This window comes from Macaca nemestrina, chromosome 15 (assembly GCF_043159975.1).
Source record: "Macaca nemestrina isolate mMacNem1 chromosome 15, mMacNem.hap1, whole genome shotgun sequence".
Lineage (NCBI taxonomy): Eukaryota > Metazoa > Chordata > Mammalia > Primates > Cercopithecidae > Macaca > Macaca nemestrina.
In genome coordinates this window covers 38,970,057-38,985,542 of record NC_092139.1, presented here as the reverse complement: position 1 = coordinate 38,985,542, position 15,486 = coordinate 38,970,057, and the positions used below count along the sequence as shown (strand labels likewise).

The 15,486-nt window shown below is 47.8% G+C and overlaps 1 protein-coding gene across 1 annotated transcript; it reads left to right on the top strand.

Annotated features, from left to right (window-relative positions):
• Positions 1-1,763: 1,763 nt before the first annotated feature.
• On the top strand, positions 1,764-15,203 carry LOC105481558 (prokineticin receptor 2). The gene is made up of 3 exons (XM_011741208.3): positions 1,764-1,957; positions 3,908-4,497; positions 11,314-15,203. The coding sequence occupies exons 2-3, from the start codon at positions 4,040-4,042 to the stop codon at positions 12,008-12,010; spliced, it is 1,155 nt and encodes a 384-aa protein (XP_011739510.2). The 5' UTR covers positions 1,764-1,957; positions 3,908-4,039; the 3' UTR covers positions 12,011-15,203.
• The last annotated feature ends 283 nt before the right edge of the window (positions 15,204-15,486 follow it).

Sequence of the window (15,486 nt, the reverse complement as noted above, 5' to 3'; positions counted from 1 at the left end):
GCCCCAGTGGCACCCTGCTTGTTAGCATACCATGTATGGGCCCTTCTCCCTTCCCTGTCTCACTTCCCCTCCATCTGTGTGTGCTTCCTGGGATCCGCTCCCAATAAACTACCTGCACTCAGGTCTTTGTCTGGGAGTCTCCTCGGGGAAAACGCAAACTAAGACAACTCCCCTAGCACTCTGTTGCACTGTTTTCTAAGCACCCACTGTCTCCCCTGGGGACCACATGTCCATCCCCAGAGAAAGCTCCTACTCTGCTGAGGGTGGTCAGGACTTGGAGTTGCTACAACGACATCTGTGGGTTGCCAAATCTGTGTGGAAGTAACCATGCCTTAACTCATCTCAGAGGATTCCATGAAAGCCCCAGCAGGCAGATGGTCCCAGGGGTCTGTTCGCCCCATTGAATCGGGCAGGCATGGTCCATAAGCGGAGAAGCCTCTAGCTAAAGTTGGTAAGTACGCACTATCCCAAAAAATGCGTCCAGGGTATGTAACTGGCCACCCCATCATCTCCCCTCCTCAAGCAACAGAGCTTCTTTTGCCTCCATATCTGGAGGTTACCCTGACCATGTAGAACATCTGCCCAATCGCAGCCCCTCCCCAGGGGGAAAGCGAACAGCTGGCTCTCCTGCCTTTGATCATGCGGGAAGAGAGGCTAAGAGGTGGGGAGAGTGGGGTCAGATCCACTTAAGGTAGGAAAGACAGAATCACAGAATGTCACCACCGGAAGGGGTTTGGAGTTCATTTACCCACAAATTTTTAATTGGCAGCACTGTGGACTGTGTTCAGTCTGAGACAGGTTCTCTTTGGCCAAAACAAGATTTTTGCTTTAACAAACCCAAAGAGTATTTTTAAAGTTCTCAAATTCCAGATTCTCTTGAAAACAATGGGAAGCTCTGACAAAGTGGAGTCCATGTTCCCACTTGCCAATAATCCGCTAGCTGGGGTTTAACGACGGGAAACACCTTTTCAGACCTTCAGAGTCCTGCCACAGGTTCAATCCTGTACGCCCAGAGCTTCCTGGGCACCAGTCATTTGAATGGGCAGTTCCTGTGTTTAACCAGGGAGGTCGTGGGAGGAGTTCGAACCTGTTAGAAGCAAAGTAAAGGGCTCTGGACTCTCCGGACAGATAGGCTGAGGCACTCCTGGGACTGTCTTTGCAGGGCCATGGGATCTGATAGTGGTAGTCGTCGCAAAGTTTGGGTGAAGACTTCAGGGACTTTGAGCAGGGCAAACTGCCCCCATCCCCAGCTTCCTCCTGGGGGCCTCCTCCTTCATCGCCATCCCCAAAGGAACACGCCGCATTTGTCGGAGCCGGGCTTTCCTTGAAAGGGTCACCTTCAAGTGGGCGCGGACGCTGGCACTGGGCACCTCCGGAGGACAGGACTCTCCGCTCCTGCGCGCGCGACCCGGGTGCGGTGCCACAGCTGGCGGCAGAGGGCGGTGCTCCCTGTTCCAAAGCGCACGGTCGAAACCCGGCTGCTGTGGTCCGATTCAGACTGGATGCGAAGGCGCTGAAATCCCTGCCAGGGGAGGGCCACGCTGCCCGGGGACTCGCATCAGCGTGGCCGGACCTACGGTGCCCGCGCCCTGGACGCACCAGTCCGAGAGCACGCAGTGGGGTGCGGGAGCTGGGCACCCACCCTCGGCCTCGAGTAGGAGGCAGGCGGGGACCCCGGGGCGGAGTCCAGCGCGGGGCGGGGCGCACAGGTCTGAGACACTGGAAAGAGCTGTGGGGGCGGAGCGCCAACTCCAGCTGGAACCCAGAGACCGCCACAAGCCGGAGGAGCGCGCCGGGCGGAGGGAAAAAGAGGGACATCCCCCACGCAGCGGCTCTGCAAGTGCAAGTCCGGGTCCTCGAGGCGCAAACCGAGTGGCCCGCCCGCGCCTAACCACCCTGTGACCCTCGATCCGGCTTCCGGAGCCGCAAAGCGCACAGAAAGGAGGCGCCGAGGCAGGTAAGGGCTTAGATCCTTGCAGTCCCGGGACTCATTCGGTGCGGTGGGGGGAGTCGCTAGGACAAGGGCCTCCGACGCCCACTTTTTTCTCGGGCATTCTGGCTGTTTGCCTCCCGCCACTCTCGGGGCTGGCTTGAAGCAGGCGAGTTGGTTTCAGGCAATCCCCTCTGGGCCCTCTAGAACGGGGTAGGGGACGGTAAGCGGAGTCTGTGGTGTGCGGGCGCGGGCGGAGGGAGTCAGCGGGTAGCTGAGCTCGAGGGCGAGCTCCAAAGTGCAGCGCAGGGCGCAGGTAGAGGGGCACCTTCCTGAAAGGTGAGCAGAAAACAGCAAGCGTCCGTGGGGAAATTCCCGCGCACCGCATCCTCCACCCACCCGCCGTTTTCTCCCAGCCAGGAGGTCCCACAGCCTTTGCTTCTCGAGCCTGAATTTTTGGCTTGATTCCTGTCCTAGCCAGGGTGTCGCCTCTAGACACCGACCGCGCGGCCGCGTTGATGGGGCGGGAAGGGGGCTGCTGGAACGGATTGCTCCCGGGCGGAGAGTGCAATCTACGAAAATGCGGCCTGAATCTGTCCCAGCCCGGGCGCGCGCCCTCTCATCTTGGGTTAGGGGACTAGAAAGCCGAGGAGGGGTAGGACTCCCAATTCTTGGTCCCAGGCTGAGCAAAGGCTGCAGGGATTGGTCGCATGAGACGGAGGGGCGACCTGGAGGGAAGACAGCTCCGGGTGTGGATGCCACTGAGATTTGCACCTCGCCTCTTGGAGGTTTTCACCTTGGGAAAGCAGCTGGCGGGTGCACCCCAGGTTAGGGTGTCTTTTGCTGGCGCGCAGTTCCTGTCCCTCGGCGTTCTCCTCCCCTCGCAGGAGTGGACCAAACGCGTTGTTCAGTTGGGACCCAGCATCCTGCGGCGCCCACATGTGGAGTCGTTTCCAGGTGTGCTGAGAGGCGAGGGGAAGGCCACTCACAGTTGGACAGCCAGGGCCCCCTTTCTATAGGTGTTGGGGTCTGAGCTCTTTTTCCAGCCCTTCGGTGAAGCCTTGTACCCTGGGGTGCCCTATCTCCTGCGGGCTCAGGGCTTCAGAGACTATTTTCCCTATTTTGAGACCTTGGTTGTGACAGGACATGGTGCCTTTCAGGCAGGGTTGACTCTGGGTGGAGAACTAGGGCCAAGTGAAGGAGGTCAGGGAGCAGATCCAAAGTTGGAGTAGGGTGGGAAGGGCGGCAGAGGATTTCTTTCTCAAGCTGGTTCCCAAAGAACAGGGGAGCAGCGGGGGAATTCCCCTCCCCCACCCTACCCCAGCCTCCTCCACCTACAGCTTCCTGGTCATGCACTCAATAGATTCCTGTCCAGCCCCCGCTATGTACCAGGTGCTGGACTGGGCAGCAGGAATTTGGTTTACAAGGACTCCGAGAGCATACATCACTGGCCCAGGGTGACTCAGTCTGTCCAAGTGAAAATGAACTTGGTGATTTCCAAGTCTATGGCTTGGTTAGTACAGAGGGAGTGGTGTCCTGCTTTGGAGAGAAGACCCGGCAGCATCCTGGCCCTCCTGCTTCATTGTCCCTGGCCAACAGGTGCCACAACATTGTGACAGCTGTAGGAGCCTGGCCGGCTCCTGGGAGCAGCCTTGGAAACGTTCCAGAAACCCCTGTGGGAGCTGATGTGTTGGGACTGGAGGATGTGACTGGGCAGACAAACAGGCTCTGGCCCCTGGGCAAAGGGCAAAGGTGCACATTCTTCTTGAGAGTTTTGGAGAGTCCGATTCATCCTATGCCATCCTTCCTGACAGGTGGGCAGCCCCTGAGGGTTTCCCAACTTACAGATCTCAGGTCTCCTTTCCCCACATCCTGGGTAGGTTAGGCTGTGGGTCTGGTTGGCCTATACTTGGGGAACTCAGGGAATGTGACCAGATGTTCTCCTGCATGTTGTCCACTGGTTGTGCCTCCTTCCAGGATCCAGGATGACGAGTCAACTCTCCCCAAGGATTTGGGCAGGGTGCTAGGCTCACTGACCCTGAAAGAGCAGAAGGTCTGGACCCCCACCCCTCGCACCTCCCTCACACCGCTTTTCTTGTGGACATCACCATGGCAGCCCAGAATGGAAACACCAGTTTTGCACCCAACTTTAATCCACCCCAAGACCATGCCTCCTCCCTCTCCTTTAACTTCAGTTATGGTGATTACGACCTCCCTATGGATGAGGATGAGGACATGACCAAGACCAGGACCTTCTTCGCAGCCAAGATCGTCATTGGCATTGCACTGGCAGGCATCATGCTGGTCTGCGGCATTGGTAACTTTGTCTTTATCGCTGCCCTCACCCGTTATAAGAAGTTGCGCAACCTCACCAATCTGCTCATTGCCAATCTGGCCATCTCTGACTTCCTGGTGGCCATCATCTGCTGCCCCTTTGAGATGGACTATTACGTGGTACGGCAGCTCTCTTGGGAGCATGGCCACGTGCTCTGTGCCTCCGTCAACTACCTGCGCACTGTCTCCCTCTACGTCTCCACCAATGCCTTGCTGGCCATCGCCATTGACAGGTGAGGATGGTGGGTGGGGTGAGTGATGGGGCTGGGCCCGGCTGTCTCTTTCCTCACTTAGGCTCTGAGAGGCTAGCATTGCTCCAGAGAGGAATGCTCACCAATCTTTGGAGGGCAAGAGGAGGTCTTGTTTCTTCACTTGTGTTCTATTCCCCCAGATATGAGCAAGACTGAGGCTGCTGAGTGGCCCATCTCTGGGCCATGCCCCCAGATACCACATGTGCTTCAGATACAGGCAGGCCACATGACTGTGTGGCATCAACACAAAGGGAAAGCAAAAACGGCAGGCAGCTACTACCTAGAAGCCACATGAGAGTTAACTAGGGCAGCTTCCAGTCAGGAGAACACGTACCAAGCTTTTCCTGTAGCCACCCTCCAGGTGGAGATGTGAAACATTTCCATCACCTGCAGCTGTGCTCCTCACCAGTCAATCCTCCCCCACCAGGCAACCACCAATCTGGTTTCTATCATTACAGTTCAGTTTCACCTGTTCTTTAACATCATAAAAAAGAAATCATACCGTATGTGCTGTTGTTTCTGATAGACTTTGTTGCAGAGCTTATTTTAAAATGAGATAACAGGGTTTGTTTGTGCAAAAGAGGAAAGGACACGCTTGCTTTTGCTTTTCTGCATATGTTGGTGTGCTCGTTTGCATACATTTGCATAAGATAGTCCAGAAATCCTTGCTCTATTTTATTTTTTCCTTTCCTTTATGTATTTATTATTTTATTTTTTGCTTTTATTATTTTTAATTGACACATATAATTGTAAATACTTATGGGGTACAGAGTGATATTTCTATGCATGTATACAATGTGTAATGATCAAGGTAATTAGCATATCCATCACCTCAAACGTTTATCATTACTTTGTGTTGGAAACATTCAAAATCCACTCTTCTGGCTATTTGGAAATTATAAATTGTGTTCATTATATTCATCCTATAGTGCTGTAGAACACTAGAACTTACTCCTCATCACCAACCCTTGCTCTATTTTAAATTTTAAAGTAAAATGTATAATAGCAGTTTATGACAAACCTTACACACATTTTGTTTATGTGAACAGTTGCAGGCCGGCATCGGGCCATCACTGGCTCTGTTCGAGGGGGCAGTGGTCACCTTCTCACGTTTCTCCAGTTGTGTTCTGCTCCGCCAGATATGAGCAAGACTGAGGCTGCTGAGTGGCCCATCTCTGGGCCATGCCCCCAGATACCACATGTGCTTCAGATACAGGCATGCCACGTGACAGTGTTGCTGTCTCTTGGTTGTGTCTCTTGGTTGCTGTCCACCATTGTAAGCTGTGCTCATTAGGATGATCTGCTTAGTCATCCTTTTTCCTTTCATCTTTTCAACTCTTAAATTTTTCCCCTGTTCGCAGTGCTGCTTAGGTTTGTTCTCTTTAATCAACCAGTTTAATATTGTGGCTCAAGCCTGTAATCCCAGCACTTTGGGAGGCCGAGACGGGCAGATCATGAGGTCAGGAGATCGAGACCATCCTGGCTGACACGGTGAAACCCCGTCTCTACTAAAAAATACAAAAAACTAGCCGGGCGAGGTGGCGGGCGCCTGTAGTCCCAGATACTCGGGAGGCTGAGGCAGGAGAATGGCGTGAACCCGGGATGTGGAGCTTGCAGTGAGCCGAGATCTGGCCACTGCACTCCAGCCTGGGCGGCAGAGCGAGACTCCGTCTCAAAAAAAAAAAAAAAAAAAAAAAAAAAAAAAAAAAAAAAAAAAAAAATTTCATTTTGGTAATAAAATACACAGACGGGTGTAGGAAGCATCCTTCTTCCTTTGTATAATATGATTCCTGCAGGAAAAACGATTTTACTACAACTCTGATGCTCTCCAGCCCCGAAACCAGCCCTTATGAAATGTGTACCTATCAACCAACTGCACAAAATTCTCCAGGGAAAATGGTGCAAAGTATCATTTGATAGAAAGATACAAAGTCAGCCCGGGCACGGCAGCTGACGTCTGTAATCCCAGCACTTTGGGAGGCTGGGACGGGCAGATCACCTGAGGTCAGGAGTTTAAGAACAGCCTGGCCAGCATAGTGAAACCCTGTCTCTACTAAAAACACAAAAATTAGCTGGTGGCGGGTGCCTGTAATCCCAACTACTTGGGAGGCTGAAGCAGGAGAATCGCTTGAACCTGGGAGGCGGAGGTTGCCGTGAGCCAGGACTACGCCATTGCACTCCAGCCTGGGAAACTCTGTCTCAAAAAAAAAAAGAAAAGAAAAGAAAAGAAAGATACAAAGTCAGATTCCTGGGCTCCACCCCACCCTCTTGAATGGGAATCCCTTGGGCGAGGTCCCAGGAATCTGCATTTTTATCTAATTCCTCAAGTGATTCTGATGCTCACTAAAGTGAGAGTGTATTAGTCAGGGTTCTCTAGAGGGACAGAACTAATGGAATATATATACGTGTGTATACATATTCCATATATATATATGGGAGTTTATTAAGTATTAACTCACGTGATCACAATAGGCCATCTGCAGGCTGAGAAGCAAGGAGAGCCAGTCCGAGTTCCAAAACTGAAGAACTTGAAGTCCAATGTTTGAGGGCAGGAAGCATCCAGCTTGGGAGAAAGATGTAGGCTGGGAGGCTAGGTCAGTCTCTCTCTTCACATTTTTCTGACTGCTTATATTCTAGCCAAGCTGGCAGTTGATCAGATTATGCCCACCCAGATTAAGGGTAGGTCTGCCTTTCCCAGCCCACTGACTCAAATATTAATCTCCTTTGGCAATGCCCTCACAGACATACCCAGGATCAATACTTTGTATCCTTCAATCCAATCAAGGTGACACTCAATATTAACCATCACCGAGAGTAAGTACTATTCCTATCCCCCCTTGTCCCACTGAAACCTTTGTCTTTATAATGCTGGTTTGGTTTGGTTTCGTTTTTTATAACACTGGAGTTTCTTGGGAAACAATTGCCTTGTTACAACACCACAGACAACAGAGTGAGTCCTTTTACACCCCAAACCAACTCTGCCCCAGCCAACTTCCCAGCACCATCAGCAGCTCCATCATTCTCTCAGCCATCCAACCAGGGAAAAGTTACCATCATCCTTACCCTTTCTCCCTGTCCTACCTCCACTCACCCCACCCCGTGTGTACAGCCATATACCAAGTCATGGCAGCTCTCCCTCCAGCTTCATCTCTTAGGAAGTCATAGCTGGGCCATCATAATGCTCTTCTAACCTGTCTTTTCACTCCCCAGGGGCTCCTGACTGTCCCCTGAAATCCATAGTCATCCATATTAAGCATAGGAATATCACCATTGATGGATCTTCCTGAAACATTTCATTGCTTACAAAATATCTAGAAATTCAAGTGCTCACAGAATACATGTCAAATCCTGAGCCTAGCATTCCAGGGCCCTTGTAATCTGATATCAATCTTTAATTTGCTCTCTTTCTAAGCTCATGCTATGTATGGAGATACTGATACTATTTTCCAGGAGACAATGTGTTTTAAGCACAATAATTATGTTTTCTATCTTTCTCCACAGTGCCTAGCACAGAGACTTATACCTGTGTCTTAGCTTGGGTTACTCCCAAATCAGACTCTGAGACAAAGATTTATGTGCAGATAACACCCAAGAAGTAATTAAACAAGCTTTCACTGTGGGCAACTAGAGCATATTCCTGCTGAGGGACTCATGGAGCCAGCATAGATCACAGCTCTACAGAGAGTTCTTCTAGAGGTGGGAGGTAGGAAGGAGCTGGGGTATTTATACCCCAGCTCCCCATAAGTCATTGGTGAGAGCTGCTCTGGAAATGCTGTACAGGTGGCAGGTGGTAGGACAGGGAGAAAGGGTAAGGATCCTCTTCTCCAATCAGGTTCTAAACTAATTGAAAAAAAATAAAGCAAAATGCTAAGAAAGATGGATGACCAAACTCTCACCTTTGTCCTGATGATGCATATTTTGGAGAAGGGGGCTTTTATCACTGGGCACAGCCAATCCCAGAATTAGATAGGCCTGTGTACTCTAACACACGTAGGATGGGAGAAGCACAGGCCTCCCTGTCCTACTACAAGGAAATATCAGAAGGGCCACCCAATGCTGTTTCCATATGCCACAGCCAGGTCCATTCAGAGAGGAGCCCAGAAGAGGTCCTATTTCAAGTTATAGATACCCTAGAAGGAAAGGATTGGCCTCAAGAAACACATCCAAGCAGACAGATGAAAACAAAGACCTTGCAGATGTCCCTCTTGCCAGCAAATGAGTCATAGGAAATGATTAGCTTAAACAACGTGCAATAGCTTTCAACATCCCTTATATATGTTTACCTTCTCAGAATAACAAAAAGCCTTAGAGGTTGTCAGTGATGTTGTTAATTATCCCCACTTCACAGATGAAGAAACTAGGTCCCCCAACCAAAAGTGATTTATCCAAGTACACAGTTTGAGTCCAGGTACACGGCTGGAATCCAGGTCTTCTGAATAACTCTTAGGCCAGTGTTATTGCTTTCTGATTTGTTTGATGACAACTCTGAATTTTGGAACATCATACAATGAGGAAGATGTTATTGGAGGAAAAAGAATGAGAATTTAGGAATTAACAGCAGAATAAGGAGAAATGTGGAAATTCCCTTTGGCCTGGTTTATTGAAATACTTTTCATGATGGAGCCAGATAGAGAGCTATAAAGTTATGAATTTATTCTGCATTATCTAAGGACTTTGGACTCAGTATGGGAGGCAGAATAATGTCCCTCACCCAAGAATAACCACATCCTAATCCCCAGGATCTATAAACATGTTACATTACATGCCAAAGGGGAATTAAGGTAGCAGATGGAATTAAGGTTGCTAATCAGCTGATCTTAAAATATAGAAATTATACTGGATTATCTGGGTGGGCCCAATGAAATCACAAAGATCTTTAACTGTGGAAGAGGGAGGCCGAAGAGTTTGTGTCAGTGATACAATGCAAGAAACTTGATTGGCCCTTGCTAGCTTTGAACAGGGAAGAAGTCATCAGCCCTGGAATGCTGGCATCCCTAGAAAAGGCAGCAAAAATAGATTCTCCCCATCAGCGCCTCCAGAAAGAAATGCTGCCTTGCAAACATCTTGATTTTAGCACAGTGAAAACCATGTCAAACTTCTGACCTCCAAAACAATAAGATAATACATTTGGGTTGTTTCAAGCCACTACGTTTGTGGTAATTTGTTACAAGCAGCAATAGGAGACTAATTCACTCAGTCATCACGGAGAGACAGTGATTGTGAAATGTCCCTGCCCCCATCAAGAATGGGCCTGCCCATTTGTTCCACTCTCCAGCCCTGTCAGCCTTGTACCACACAGGCAGGTCATGCAGGTTAATTTGGTAAGGCCAGGTCACATGCATGGGTGAAGAACCCCAGCAACCATTGTGCATATGAATATGCCTCAGTAGGGTGAAGCCAGTGGTTGGGATAGGATCCAGCTTCATCCTAGATCTTCAGAAAGTCAAAAGCTGGAGAGAGCCGTACTGCTTTGGTATCTCTGATGGAATTCAATGGATCAGAGCTACTAGCAGGCAGGGGGCAGGCAAGAGAAGATAAAACAACTTTGTGGCAGAAATATTGGCAGGGACAGGAAGAAATAACGTGACAGAAGGCCTTCTTAGACCAGTCAGAGACTTGGAAAGAATGACTAAAGGATCTGATCACAAAGGAAAGGCAAGTGGGATAGAATTTTCTACAGGGAGCATCCTGCTCTTGTTCTTACCTGACTCAAGCTCCAGGTATGAAGTACACATTCATTTCTAGGGTTCATTTGTTTCCTCCCTGTCCTTCATGCCTCTTATCTTCATCTACCTTATCCCAAAGCATTCCTTCGCTACCCCAACCATAAGATGCGCAGAAATGATGCCAGGGCACCAAGTGTCTAAATAGGTGTCATTAAGTCTCTCTGGAAAGAAAGTATTCAATCCGCACAAATGAGCTCATTTCCCACAAAGGGCTCCAGTCTCTCTCCCAGACAGTGTGGCTCATTGGAAAGGGCAAGGGTAAATACTTATGGTGTCACGGTGACTTCACACACCTTCTCATTTGAGCACAAGATGGCCCAGGGAGGTGGGAGCATAAGCTTTGTATCAAGAGCCTGGATTCTGGTCCCTGTATGATGCGAGCTTGGGCAAGGCATTTACTTTTCATTAGAGTCCCTAGATTTCACCACAAGCCCACCTTGACTCTTCGGCTCTGAAGTGCAGGATGACAGCTCATGGGAGGGGAAGCAAGTTCTTGCCCACTGTCCTGAGAAAGGCCCCCACCTCTTTCTGGGGCCACAAGCCCTTCCTTCACCTAAACCGTGAGCTATTTGGAATGAAGAGCTTTGAGCATATTATATGTTCTTGGGCAGAATGATAAGATGGAAACCCAAGGTGGTATAATAGGATGCTTAAGAATGATAACAGACCACAAGTATTTATTGAACACCTACTATATACAAAGTATTTTACAAAAATTACCACATTTAGTGTTCACAGTAGCCCTGCAAAGTAAGTATCATCTTATTCCAGGTTGCATTTGAGGAAATAAATGAGAGAGATTGGATAATTCATCCCAGACCCCAAAGCCAATCCAGGGAAAAGCCAGGATTTATTCAGCCTGTTTGACCTAAAGCCTGTGCTGTTTTCACTAAAACACTCCACTATGCCAAATGATGTTGCTAAAATAAGATGAAGCTTGTTAAAGCTGGCTAACAGGTACATGAGGATTCACTGTGCCACTATGTCTGCTTTAGTGTATGTTTGGGGTTAGTTAAAAACTAATGTTTCCAAGCATTCATCATTACTACTGTTGGCTTCCCTCCCCCACTAGATATCTCGCCATTGTTCACCCCCTGAAACCACGGATGAATTATCAAACGGCCTCCTTCCTGATCGCCTTGGTCTGGATGGTATCCATTCTCATTGCCATCCCATCAGCCTACTTTGCAACAGAAACCGTCCTCTTTATTGTCAAGAGCCAGGAGAAGATCTTCTGTGGCCAGATCTGGCCCGTGGATCAGCAGCTCTACTACAAGTCCTACTTCCTCTTCATCTTTGGCGTTGAGTTTGTGGGCCCCGTGGTCACCATGACCCTGTGCTATGCCAGGATCTCCCGGGAGCTCTGGTTCAAGGCAGTCCCTGGGTTCCAGACGGAGCAGATTCGCAAGCGGCTGCGCTGCCGCAGGAAGACGGTCCTGGTGCTCATGTGCATCCTCACAGCCTATGTGCTGTGCTGGGCACCCTTCTACGGTTTCACCATCATTCGTGACTTCTTCCCCACCGTGTTCGTGAAGGAAAAGCACTACCTCACCGCCTTCTACGTGGTCGAGTGCATCGCCATGAGCAACAGCATGATCAACACCGTGTGCTTTGTGACAGTCAAGAACAACACCATGAAGTACTTCAAGAAGATGATGCTGCTGCACTGGCGTCCCTCCCAGCGGGGGAGCAAGTCCAGCGCCGAGCTTGACCTCAGAACCAACGGGGTGCCCGCCACAGAAGAGGTGGACTGTATCAGGCTGAAGTGACCCCCTGGTGTCACACAACAGAAAACCCCAGTCCAGTACTCAAAGCATCACCCACCATCAACCAAGTTCATAGGCTGCATGGGAAGTGACATCTGTGTTCATGCCTCCCCCATGCCCTCAAGAAGCCCAACACTGCAAAGTCATAACATACAATGACACTAGACATGAACCAAATCAGCTGACATTTACTGACATCTGCTCGACACCTGCTGTGTCCACAATCCCAACAAGGAGATTAGACACAAGGAGCAGCAACTGACATGGACTGAACACATACTGTGTGCAAACCACACCAATGAGATTAGACAGGGACAGCAGGAGCTGACATTTACTCATTACCTACTGTAATCAAAAACATTTAAAAACATAACAAAATGGCAGAAGCTATTGGAGTCCCCAAGATATCTCCAGATATATAGATAGTTCACCCTCCATCTTCCCTAATTCTGTATCTTATCAGTGCAGGAATATCAAAAGGCTACAGGCCAGGCATGATGGCTTACGCCTGTAATCCCAGCACTTTGGGAGGCTAAGGCAGGTGGATCACTTGAGGTCAGGAGTTTAACCCAGACTGGCCAACATGGTGAAACCCTGTCTCTACTAAAAATACAAAATTAGCGAGGTATGGTGGCAGGAGCCTGTAATCCCAGTTGCTCGGGAGGCTGAGGCAGGAGAATAGATTGAACTTGGGAGTCAGAGGTTGAAGTGAGCTGAGATGGTTCCACTGCACTCCATCCAGCCTGGGTGACAGAATGAGACTCTGTCTCAGGAAAACAACAACAACAGCAAAACGGCTACAGAAGAAGGCCCTTAGACACAATGGAAATGTAACAATAAGTTTGTCAGTGCAGGGTTTACAGCACCATGGGAGGAGCGTTGAAGCCATCACATTGAACTTTCCCACCCACCTCCTACTGCCTCCCAGGACATTCTCTAGGGTTTCAACTTCAAGAAAAAAAAAAAATCTTATAGTCAGCCCAGCCTTATGTGGTTATCCACAATGGTGTAATTTGAAAGGAAAGAACCTAAAAATCACTTTCCCACTGATGCTTGAAAGCTTATTTTATTTGGTCGGGGATGGGTAATCCTGAGGTGTCAATTTTTGATACCTCGGTGCAAAGGATTTCAGGGGCTCTGGAGTGAAGGGGAAAGAGGACAGAGAAAGAAGTGGAGGTTGCCACTGGCAATGAACATAATCTGTGTGGAGATTTTGCTAAGGACTGGACCACTTTCTAGAACATCCCTCTTTTACAAAAGGAACTCTACCTGGAATCCAAAGACCTGGCTTCAGGTCCTAACTCTAAGACTCAAGTCTTAAACTCATGGTGTTTTCTCTCTGTGTCTCAGTTTTGCTTTAATGAAGTGGCGATGATGAAAATACCTGCCCTTCCTACCTTGCAAGACTGTTGGGAGAGCCCATTGAGGCCATGGTTTGTGAATGTGCTTTTCAACTGTGCACATGATATGAATGGAGAAGTGATATTGAACAGTTTATTTGGAGGGAGTTTATTTGGAAACCCCATCCACTGTGATTTATTAGAGAAATAGCCACACTTTTTCATCCCTGTTCTTTGGTTATAATATGGGAAGATTACAAAAGACTTAGTCTTTCAAAAGACTCCTGAACTCTTCACAGTGTACCCTGTCTACAGTGGAACACAAAGGGATCCCTGTTCTTGGTTATAATCTGGGAAACTTAACCTCAGATTCTCAGTGACCCCAAGACTCTCAGCATCCCCGTGGTCTTAGAAGTGTTGACAGTCTTCCTTGCATGTTGCAGAATAGCACCCTAGTGCTGCATAAATATCACTTCTGAATCTGTTTGTATTGTTATACGTTTGTGGTGACTGTATGTACACGTCTGCATTTCTTCTTGATTCATTTTGAAGTGGTAGCTATACTAATGGTACCTGGTTTGGGACTGACCCATCCATATTTGACCAATTCCTAATTTTTTATAGAGAAGGAATTGTTTGCTTGTTTGATTGTTTTTATTATTTGTTGATTTGTTTCTCTGACTGAAGCTTCAACCAACGTTTCTTTCTATCACCACCCAGCAAACTCAACTTCAGCCCAATCATTGCACTCTCAGAAAATGCAGGCCGGCACGGTGACTCACACCTGTAATCCCAGCACTTTGGGAGGCCAAGATGGGAAGATCACCTGAGGTCAGGAGTTCGAAACCAGCCTGGCCAACATGGCAAAACCCCATCTCTACAAAAATACAGAAATGAGCTGGCATGGTAGCACATGCCTGTAGTCCCAGCTCCTCAGGAGGCTGAGGCAGGAGAATCGCTTGAACCCCAGAGGCAGAGGTTGCAGTGAATTGAGATTGCACCACTGCACTCCAGTCTGGGCGATACAGCAAGATTCCATCTCAAAAAGAAAAGATAAGAAAATGCAAACACACTGTAATATTAGCCTAAGCAAAACTTAATTCTGATTTACAAAAATTCTTACTTGCTTGGCTTTGAAATGCATTGTATAATTACAAAATTATAAAATTACACGATGCATTTCAAAGCCAAGCAAGTAACAATTTTAGGTTATGTACATTTCTATAAATATAATAATTGTATTTTTATTTATTATTCTATCCTGGCTCTTAGCCAAATTAGGAGATTCTTTAGGAATGGACCGTGTACCAGTCAAGTCTGTCAGCAGGATTTATCACCCTTTTCCATTTTGTCCTAGAATATACCATCTTCCTTTCATTGAAATTTAACTGAAAAAACTTGTAAATATCAGTGTGTATTTGTGATTTTCCAGTGATTCAAGTGTAGTGTTGTTATCCAATTAAATAATTAAATATGGAATTTAGTCACAGGTTTCAAGTGCTTTCTCTACTGATCTTTTAAGCATGTTAGTATATTTAGATATGAGTGAAGTAATAGCTACCTAACAGTCCAACCCTGAAAGAGAGAATGAACTTATTGAAGGCATTTTTAGAACAGTGGTAGCTCATAGCATCAATCAGCCTCCTCTTGGTTACATCCTTGAAGCCAATAGCCCCAGAGTGTATTCATGCATGCAAATAAGCAAAGAACCACAGTCCTGAACTGATGTGATGCCTTCATTCTAAAACAGTCTGTTTGTTCCAATGAAAGCTGCTGTTTGCACCGTGACTATTCATCCCTCCAACTGGTAATAAATTAATTACACTTGTATTTAGTCTTCTCGAGACTAATTAATGGTAAGCTTAAGATACTTTTAATATGCTAAGATGTACACACTTATACCTATTATTATATATATTGAAAAATTAATCTCATTTAGCAAAACAGATCCATTTCCTCAGCCAGAATAAGAAAAATGATGGCTCTGTAATGAAACCATTAAAGACTTTTCTATCAGCATTCAACATTTAAAATAAGTTGCTTCACAAATTGAAGAAATCAAAAGATGGCTTCAGGCCCTCAGTCATGAGAAGGAACCCAGATTTAAAGAGGAAGAAAGAATGTGACATGTAGGAGGTA